This window comes from Brassica napus, chromosome C8, assembly GCF_020379485.1.
Source record: "Brassica napus cultivar Da-Ae chromosome C8, Da-Ae, whole genome shotgun sequence".
In the NCBI taxonomy this organism is placed as follows: Eukaryota; Viridiplantae; Streptophyta; class Magnoliopsida; order Brassicales; family Brassicaceae; genus Brassica; species Brassica napus.
Genome location: NC_063451.1, coordinates 28,306,431 through 28,316,557, shown reverse-complemented (window position 1 = coordinate 28,316,557; position 10,127 = coordinate 28,306,431). Strand labels below are relative to the sequence as shown.

At 38.3% G+C, this 10,127-nt stretch overlaps 2 protein-coding genes across 2 annotated transcripts; both read left to right on the top strand.

The window, feature by feature from the left end:
* The first annotated feature begins 280 nt into the window (after nucleotides 1-280).
* On the top strand, nucleotides 281-1,314 carry LOC106403632. The gene is made up of 2 exons (XM_048766899.1): nucleotides 281-429; nucleotides 660-1,314. The coding sequence occupies exons 1-2, from the start codon at nucleotides 281-283 to the stop codon at nucleotides 1,312-1,314; spliced, it is 804 nt and encodes a 267-aa protein (XP_048622856.1).
* Nucleotides 1,315-5,591: 4,277 nt separating this feature from the next.
* Nucleotides 5,592-8,259, top strand: LOC125591713 (heat shock 70 kDa protein 5). Its single transcript, XM_048766413.1, has one exon. It carries the CDS (start codon nucleotides 6,157-6,159, stop codon nucleotides 8,107-8,109), a length of 1,953 nt encoding a protein of 650 aa, XP_048622370.1. The 5' UTR covers nucleotides 5,592-6,156; the 3' UTR covers nucleotides 8,110-8,259.
* Nucleotides 8,260-10,127: the final 1,868 nt, after the last annotated feature.

The window sequence follows — 10,127 nt, the reverse complement described above, 5'->3', positions numbered from 1 at the left end:
ATATCACATGAAATCATCTGATTAGGATAGATCATTCACACTGATTAGTTTACTTTCATGTCGAAAATTGATAAAACTGATCAGATTTCATGCAATGGATTTAACTTTATCCTAGATGTATAGGTTTAACTTTACCTTCCTGCATATACATGAAATCGTTTGGATCATTAAAAAATATATATATTGTTATTTACTTGCATTGCTTGTACCCGACTGAAAGAGTATGTGAATGATCTGATTATTTTCTTACTAATGGGGATAAACTACAAATATTTTTCAGATGTCAAAGATTGCGAATCTTGATTTCAGTGCTTTGAAAAGCAATGGTGACAACTACCTGGAATGGACGCTTGATGCAAAGATCATGCTGCGGTCAAAAGATCTTGGTGACACAATCACCGAAGACAACAATTCCAGTGACAAAGACAAGTATAGAGCTATCTACATGATACGCCACTATCTCTAAGAGAACTTGAAAACTCAGTACATGACCATGGAAAATCCATATGACCTTTGGATCGCTTTACAACGAAGATATGACCACCAGAAAACGGTGTTGCTTCCAAAGGCTCAATATGATTGGAAACACATAAGTTCTTGGACTACAAAACAGTAGACGAGTACAACTCAGTCCTGTTCAGAATTGTGTCCTTGTTAAGGTTATGTGGTGAAAAAGTAACCGAGGAAGAGATGCTTAATAAAACTCTCTCCACGTTTCCTCAAACCAACATGGTATTGCAACAGCAGTACAGAGAGAGGAATTTCGCCACATATACTGAGTTGATAGAATGTCTCTTGTTGGCTGAAGCTAACAACGAACTGTTATTGAAAAACAGTGAGATGAGACCTCCTGGTACAACTCCATTACCCGACATCTCTAAGATGGCTATAGAGCCAAAGAAAGGGAGTAACCTTGTCCAACACAATGACCATCCCGGTCCAAACCGTGGAAGAAGTCAAGGACGAGGTTGTGGTTCTTTTAAAGCACACGGGCGAGGACGTGGTCGCGGTACCACACCCGGCTTTAGCCGTGGTCGTGGCCGAGGCCGTAGTGTGTCTTTTAAACCACAGATCAAAGCTGATCGATGCCACAGATGTGGTATGGGTAATCATTGGGCAAAGAATTGCCGAATTCCTAAGCATTTTTGTGATCTTTACACGGAGAGCTTAAAAAGAAACCCAGAAGCTAACATGGTTCGAGACCCGGGATATGATGATGATGATGATGATGACTTGGAAGACGTCCAGGATCACCAGCACGAGTCAGACAAAGTTGATCACATGGAGTTTGAAACTTCAGACATACTGAAATAAGGAATTAAAATTCCATATCGTTTTTTATTGTTTTCTCCTGGATTTGGTGTTCTTTAAGATTGTTTATCAGTGTTTGGCTTTGGATTTAACTTTATCCTTATGAATGAATAAATTTTTTTTTTTTCATTTCTCATAAGCCTAAGAATTAGATCATTAAAGATACCATCTCTGAAAATTTTATTGTTCATTAACTTTATGATTATTGTTTTTGAAGAATGAAAAGTGGAATGGATACAATCGTGGTGGACAGTGGCACCAGCCACACCATTTTGAGAGACAAACGATTTTTCATACATCTCACACATAAGGTAGCTAACATCACCACTATAGCTGGCACGGCTAGCCTAATTGAAGGCTATGGCCACGCCAATATCTTATTGCCAAAAGGTACACATCTTGAGATTGAAGATGCTTTGTACTCACCTAGCTCAAACAGAAGTCTATTGAGCTTTAAAGACATAAGACTGAATGGTTTCCACATCGAAACAATGGGTGAAGGAAGTAAAGAATTCCTACAGATTTATAAAATCACCCAAGGCAATAAGAAAGTCTTTGAGACTATACCTGCGTGTGGGACTGGTCTTTATTATGCCCAAACCAGTCTTGTTGAGGCTAATGCCGTCTTGAATAAAGAATTCAAAGAAGAGTTCACTCTTTGGCACAATCGGCTGGGACACCCTGGTTCGAACATGATGCGAAAACTCATATCAAATTCAAATGGTCACAGTTTGAAAACAAAAAGAGTTATCCCTAAGAATATCACATGTGAAGCATGCTCACAAGGGAAACTAATTACTAAGCCATCACGTACCAAAGTGAATAAGGAAGTGACAAATTCCCTAGAAAGAATACAAGTTGATATTTGTGGACCAATACACCCACCCTGTGGGACATTTAGATATTTTATGGTCCTGATTGACGCATCTACAAGATGGTCACATGTTTGTCTCCTATCAACTCGTAATCTAGCACTTGCAAGATTGCTGGCTCAGATAATAAGACTGAGAGCACATTTTCCAGATTTTCCATTAAAGACTATACGTCTAGACAATGCAAGTGAATTCACTTCCCAAGTTTTTAATGACTATTGTATGTCCATGGGGGTAAGTGTAGAGAATTCTGTAGCACATGTCCATACTCAGAATGGCCTGGCTGAATCCTTTATAAAACGGATCCAGCTGATTGCCCGGCCACTCTTAATGAATACCAAACTCCCAGTATCAGCTTGGGGACATGCAGTATTACATGCAGCTGAGCTAATTCGCATCAGGCCATCTAGTGAGCACAAATATTCGCCATCCCAACTACTAACGGGTCATGAGCCAGATATATCCCATCTAAGAGTTTTTGGATGTGCCGTCCAAGTGCCTATAGCACCACCACAGAGAACAAATATGGGACCTCAGAGGAGGATGGGAGTATATGTTGGATACGATTTCCCTTCTATTATTAAGTACCTAGAGCCAATAACAGGTGATTTGTTTAAGGCCAGGTTCGCGGATTGTCATTTTGATGAATCCCAGTATCCAGCATTAGGGGGAGATTATGGTAAGCTGGTACAAGATATAAAATGGAATCAAACATCCTTAACATGGCAGGATCCTCGGACTAGAGATTGTGATCTAGAAGTCCGGAAGATTATACATCTTCAAGAGCTAGCTAACAGATTGCCAGATTCCTTTGCTGACCCAAATAGAGTAACCAAGTCATACATACCAGCTGCAAATGCACCAATAAGACTTGATGTCCGTGATGGACATAATCAGGCTGCTACTACGTCTAAACCACAATTGAAACGTGGTAGACCAGTAGGTTCCAAAGATAAAGAAGTTCGGAAAAGAAAGAGTGCAAAGAAATCCGACAAAGTGGAAACTCTAGACATGGAAAAGAAAACTCATGTACCACCAAAAGATACTTGGGACGCTAAGAATCAAGGTAATGAAGTTCCTGACAATAATGAGATCTCAATAAATTATATCATGTCTGGAAGGAAATGGAACAGAAAACATGTCGACATGAATGATATATTTGCTTATAATGTAGCAGTCGAATTGATGGATAATAAGGATCTAGAACCCACATCTATACTAGAATTTATGCAACGACCAGATTGGTTGAAATGGAAAGAAGCCATTAATGTGGAGTTAGAATCACTGAAAAAAAAAAAGAGGAGTGTTTGGACAGATCATCCGGACACCTCACAACATAAAACCAGTGGGATACAAATGGGTTTTTGTGAGAAAAAGAAATGAGAAAGGAGAAGTTGTGAGATATAAAGCACGACTTGTTGCACAAAGATTCTCACAAAGACCAGGAATAGATTATGAGGAAACTTATTCCCCTGTGGTGGATGCTACGACATTAAGATTTCTAATAATTCTGGCTGTAAGAGAAGGTCTTGATATGCGGTTAATGGATGTTGTAACTGCCTACTTATATGGTCCACTGGATAATGAGATATACATGAAAATTCCAGATGGTATTGAATTGAAAAACAAAGAGAGTTCTCGAGAACAACATTGTATCAGATTGAACAAGTTTCTTTATGGATTAAAGCAATCAGGTCGAATGTGGTACAATAGACTGTCCGAATATCTCCTGAAGGAAGGATACAAAAACGACCAGATCTGCCCATGCATATTCATAAAGAAGTTCAATAAGGGTTTTGTAATCATTGCAGTATATGTAGATGATTTAAATATCCTAGGAACCTCTGGAGAAATTTCCCAAACTGTTGAATATCTCAAGAAAGAATTCGAGATGAAAGATCTTGGAAAAACAAAGTTTTGTTTGGGATTACAACTTGAGTATATTAAAGATGGAATTCTTGTGCATCAAAAGGCATATACAGAAAAAGTACTCAAAATATTTAATATGGACCAGTCTAACCCATTGACTAGCTCCATGGTCGTGCGAAGTCTTGGTCCGGAAACTGACCCATTTGGTCCGAAGAAGAAAAATGAGGAAGTCCTTGGTCCCGAAGTGCCTTATCTCAGTGTCATAGGAGCTCTGATGTATTTAGCTGGCCACACACGACCAGGCATCAACTTTGCTGTGAACTTACTTTCTAGGTTCAGCTCCTGTCCGACCCAAAGGCACTGGAACGAGATTAAACATATACTTCGTTACCTACAAGGAACGAAAGACTTGGGTCTTATGTTTACTGACAAATCTAAGGAAGATTTAGTTGGTTTTGCTGATGCAGGTTATCTCTCTGATCCACATTATGCTAGATCTCAGACTGGTTATGTTTTTACACACGGTGGGACAGCTATATCCTGGCGGTCCATGAAGCAGACCATGGCAGCCACATCCTCTAACCACGCAGAAATATTAGCCATGCATGAAGCCAGCCGTGAGAGTGTATGGATGAAATCCATGACACAGCATATTCGTACCACTTGTGGTATGATCAAAGGAAAGGATCCACCGACCATCCTATACGAGGATAACACAGCATGCATCGCACAGCTTAAGGATGGATACATTAAAGGAGATAGGACGAAACATATTCTTCCTAAGTTCTTCTTTACACACGAGCTTCAGAAGGCAGGAGAGGTCCAAGTATTGCAAGTCCGTTCGAGTGAGAATTCAGCCGACCTCTTCACCAAGTCACTACCAACCTCAACGTTCAAGAAGCTCATATGGAAGATAGAAATGCGTCGACTGAAAGATCTTCGGTGATGCATTCATCAGGGGGAGTTCATGTGTTGTACTCTTTTTCCTGTCTTGTTTTCCCTTTAACCACATTGGGTTTTGGGTTTGTCAAGAGAGGTTTTAATGAGGCAACATCCAAAGCATGAATGAACCTTGATCGGATGTGTCGATCAAGGGGGAGTGTTATAAACCATTTTGTGATCGACCCATTTATCAGCCCGTGTAGCAAGACGGGCCAAGCCCATCCTCAGGATCATACTGGCGCCTATCTACTCTTGTGTTTATCTACATTATAGTTGGTATTTATCTTACGTATTGCTAGTCATTATCTAGTTAAGGATAAGTACGATCTCATGTCGATCCAGTACTTAGACCGTCATTACCATATATATATAAAGACCAGTTGGTCGACCTAATAATACACACAAGTTCCCCTCTTCATTCACAACAATGAGAACTTAGTTTTCGTTTTATGCTTTCATTTATTTGGTTTTCTTTCGATCAATAACTATGTTTACCTTTCATTTGATTTTGAATGATCACATTTGATGTTCCTTTCTTTTTTTTTAACCGATTTTATTTATATTTTGGTTACAAAATAGGTACAAATCAAGTATTTTAAATCAGGTACATTTAAACCGAAGAACCGATTGGGACCCAAATCCGAAAGTACATCGGGTTGTACCAGTTCTTTGAAGATTTACTAACCCCGACCCGAACCCGATAGAACCTGAACCGGTCCCGAACCGAATATTCATATAATCCGAATGAGGTTGATTTTGATAAACCCAAAAAACCGAAACCCGATTGGATTAAACCGAAACCCGATTGGGACCCCGAATGCCCATGCCTAGAACGAGCGAAGAAGACGTAGAGAAAAAAAACACTTGGGCCTTTCTTATCTACATATGGGCTTACATTTTTAAAATATTAATGGGCCTTTGTAGGCCCAAATTAAATTGAAGCGGTTGCCTGATATTTATCTCAAATGCGCCGGCGAATCCAGAAGTCTCTGGAGCGTTTTGCGTGGCGACTTCTCCGTCTTTCCACATCTCCGTGTCGAGTCCTCTCTCGAAATGTCTTCCTTCTCCGATCGTATCCATATATATAGCTACCTCCACCGATTCAGATCACTCATCAAGCAGACTAACGAATCAAACAAATAGCGAAATCTCACAGCAAACAATGACGACAAAATCCGAGAAAGCCGTCGGAATCGACCTCGGCACAACATACAGCTGCGTCGGAGTGTGGATGAACGACCGCGTCGAGATCATCCCCAACGACCAAGGAAACCGCACTACACCTTCCTACGTCGCCTTCACAGACACCGAGCGGTTAATCGGAGACTCAGCGAAGAACCAAGTCGCGCTGAACCCTCACAACACCGTCTTCGACGCGAAACGTCTCATCGGGAGGAGATTCTCCGATCCTTCCGTCCAGAGCGACATGACTCACTGGCCGTTCAAAGTCGTCTCGGGACCCGGAGACAAGCCGATGATAGTCGTCTCGTATAAGAACGAGGAGAAGCAGTTCTCTCCCGAGGAGATATCTTCTATGGTGCTGATCAAGATGAGAGAAGTCGCCGAGTCCTTCTTAGGTCACGCGGTTAAAAACGCCGTCGTAACGGTCCCTGCTTATTTTAACGACTCTCAGAGACAAGCGACGAAGGACGCGGGTTCGATCTCGGGTCTCAACGTTTTGAGGATAATTAACGAACCGACCGCTGCGGCTATCGCGTACGGTTTAGATAAAAAAGGGACGCAAACCGGTGAGAGGAACGTTTTGATTTTCGATCTCGGGGGCGGGACGTTTGATGTTTCGCTGTTAACGATCGAAGAAGGCGTCTTCGAAGTGAAGGCTACGGCGGGAGATACTCACCTCGGAGGGGAAGACTTTGACAATAGGTTAGTTAACCACTTCGTTGCGGAGTTTAGAAGGAAGCACAAGAAGGATATAAGCGGGAACGCGAGGGCGTTGAGGAGGCTGAGAACGGCTTGCGAGAGAGCGAAGAGGACGCTTTCCTCGACGGCTCAGACTACTATAGAGATTGATTCCTTGTACGAGGGGGTTGACTTCTACGCGACGATATCGCGCGCGAGGTTTGAGGAGATGAACATGGATTTGTTCAGGAAGTGTATGGATCCTGTTGAGAAAGTTCTAAGGGATGCAAAGATTGACAAGAACCGTGTTCATGAAGTTGTTCTTGTCGGAGGATCGACTAGGATTCCGAAGATTCAGCAGCTTTTGCAAGATTTTTTTAATGGGAAGGAGCTTTGTAAGAGTATTAACCCTGATGAAGCTGTTGCTTACGGAGCCGCGGTGCAGGCGGCTATTCTGACCGGTGAAGGGAGTGACAAGGTGCAAGATCTGTTACTTCTTGACGTGGCGCCGTTGAGTCTTGGGCTAGAGACGGCGGGTGGGGTGATGACTGTGCTGATCCCGAGGAACACTACTGTTCCTTGTAAGAAGGAGCAAGTGTTCTCGACCTATTCTGATAATCAGCCTGGTGTTCTGATCCAAGTGTACGAAGGAGAGCGTGCGAGGACCAGAGACAACAACCTTCTCGGAACGTTTGAGCTCAAGGGGATCCCTCCTGCGCCGCGTGGGGTTCCTCAGATCAATGTGTGTTTTGACATAGATGCGAACGGGATCTTGAACGTGTCGGCGGAGGATAAGACCGCAGGCGTGAAGAACCAGATCACGATCACGAACGATAAAGGGAGGTTGAGCAAAGAGGAGATTGAGAAGATGGTGCAAGACGCTGAGAAGTATAAGGCGGAGGATGAGCAGGTGAAGAAGAGGGTCGAGGCCAAGAACTCGCTTGAGAATTATGCTTATAACATGAGGAACACTGTTAAGGACGAGAAGCTGGCGCAGAAGCTGGATCAGGAAGATAAGCAGAAGATAGAGAAGGCGATTGATGAGACGATCGAGTGGATTGAAGGGAACCAGCTGGCGGAGGTTGATGAGTTTGAATATAAGTTGAAAGAGCTGGAGGGGATTTGCAGCCCGATTATCTCGAAGATGTATCAGGGAGGTGCTAGTGCTGGAGGTGCGAATGATGGTATGCCAGGAGACGGTGGCTCTGGTGGCTCTGGTGGTGGTCAAGGTCCAAAGATTGAAGAGGTCGATTAGAGCGGTGGTGTGAAGACAAAAGTGGGGAGTCTTTGTGTTGTACTTTTGTGCCTGAAGTATCTAAAAGAGGTGTTTTGATAGTGTGATGAAAGTAATGTAGTTGTGTATGCTCTTATGTAAGTTTGTTTCAAAGTAATGTTTTTCTCATAATACTTAGTTCGTATGTACCAATCTCCCAACAGCATCTGAGACATGAAGAAGAGTATCAAAGCCATGTGCAAACACACGAGCAATCACGCACACGTTGATCTTAGCTTTCATGCGTTGACAATGATAAAACATTAATTAAGTATGAATGAGAACTTGGGATTCTTGCTTCAGGCCAAGCTGCTTGGTGTCGCCTGGGCCGGCTTACTAGGGACAAGTTGTGCGACTGTCCCGGGTCCCCCGCATAATACTAATTAAAGGGTTCAATTTTTAAAAAATCTATATTTTTATATATAAAAATTTATAAATATTTAGTTTTTCAAAGTTGCTAATTAATATGATCGCGACACATGTCAATTATATATTTAATATTATGATATGTGTTAATCTATCTCATAATTAAAATATATATAATAAGATATTAACAAAAATAAATTTTATTAAAAAGTAATCTTATTATATAAAGCTTGGTTTTTCAAAGTTGCTAATTAACATGATAGCGACACATGTTAATTATATCTTTAATATTATGACATGTGTTAATCTATCTAATAATTAAAATATATATACTAAGATATTAACAAAAATGAATTTTATTAAAAAGTAATTATAAATATTATTTAATAGTAACTTTCTTTTTTAAAATTATAATCAAAAAATAATTGCAAAATATTATTTGATAATATTGTGACATGTGTTTGTATGTATAAGACAAACTATATAAATATTTTAACTGAATTGTTTCTATTAAAAATAAAATAGCAGTATAAAAATATAAAAGAAAAAAAAATATCAATAATTAGTTTCCCTTTTAAAAGTCTAAATAAAAAAAAATTAAAAGTATTATTTTTTCTTATAATTAACTAACTTTACTTTTTAATAATTTTTGTTAAAACAATATAAACCAAAATTAACTTCAACTAAAAAAATTAGATTGTGAATGTGTCAATAAAAACTGTCATTATGTGAAAAGAACATCATTTTTCCTAAAATCATAAATAAAAGAGATTTCTAAAAAAAAAAAATTTAGTTTTAACCAATTAAGAATTTTTTTTTACATCCTGACCAGAGAGAATTGTAAAATTTTATTTAATAGTAGTTTTACTTAAAACATTAATGATAAACATGATAGTAACAATTATTTAATTAAATGAAAATTGTAAAAATATTAATTATATTGAAAATTATATATTTAAGATTGTGACATGTAGACAAAAAAAAAAGATTGTGACATGTATTAATCTATCTCATAATTAAAAATATATATACTAAGATATTAACAAAAACGAATTTATTATAAATTAAATATAAATATCATTTAATATTAATTTTCCTTTTTTAAAATCCTAATCAAAATATAATTGTAAAATATTATTTGATAACATTGTGACATGTGTTTGTATGTATAAGACAAAATCTATAAATAATTTAAGAGAATTTTTAAAAATAAAATAAAATAGCTGTATAAAAATATAAAAGAAAAACAAATTTTCAAATAATTAGTTTCCCTTTTAAAAGTCTAAATAAAATAAAATGTAAAAGAAGTATTATTTTCTTATAATTAACTAACTTTAATTTTTAATATTTTTGTGTTAAAAAAATATATAAAAATTAACTTCAAATATTTCACCTGATATGTTTGTGACGTGCGTCAACTAAAAAAAATAGATTGTGAATGTGTCAATAAAAACAGTTATTATGTGAAAAGAACATCATTTTTTCTAAAACAATAAATAAAAGAGATTTCTATAAAATAATTATTTTATAATCTTAACCAATTAAGATTTTTTTACATACTATCAGAGAGAATTGTAAAATTTTATTTATTAATATTTTTTACTTTAAAAATTAATGATAAACATGATAGTAAC

Coding starts and splice junctions, on each gene's coding strand:
- LOC125591713 (XM_048766413.1), top strand. CDS start 6,157: ATGACGACAAAATCCGAGAAAGCCGTCGGAATCGACCTCGGCACAACA.
- LOC106403632 (XM_048766899.1), top strand. CDS start 281: ATGTCAAAGATTGCGAATCTTGATTTCAGTGCTTTGAAAAGCAATGGT. Junction 430..659: donor AATTCCAGTGACAAAGACAA/GTATAGAGCTAT, acceptor GTCCTTGTTAAG/GTTATGTGGTGAAAAAGTAA.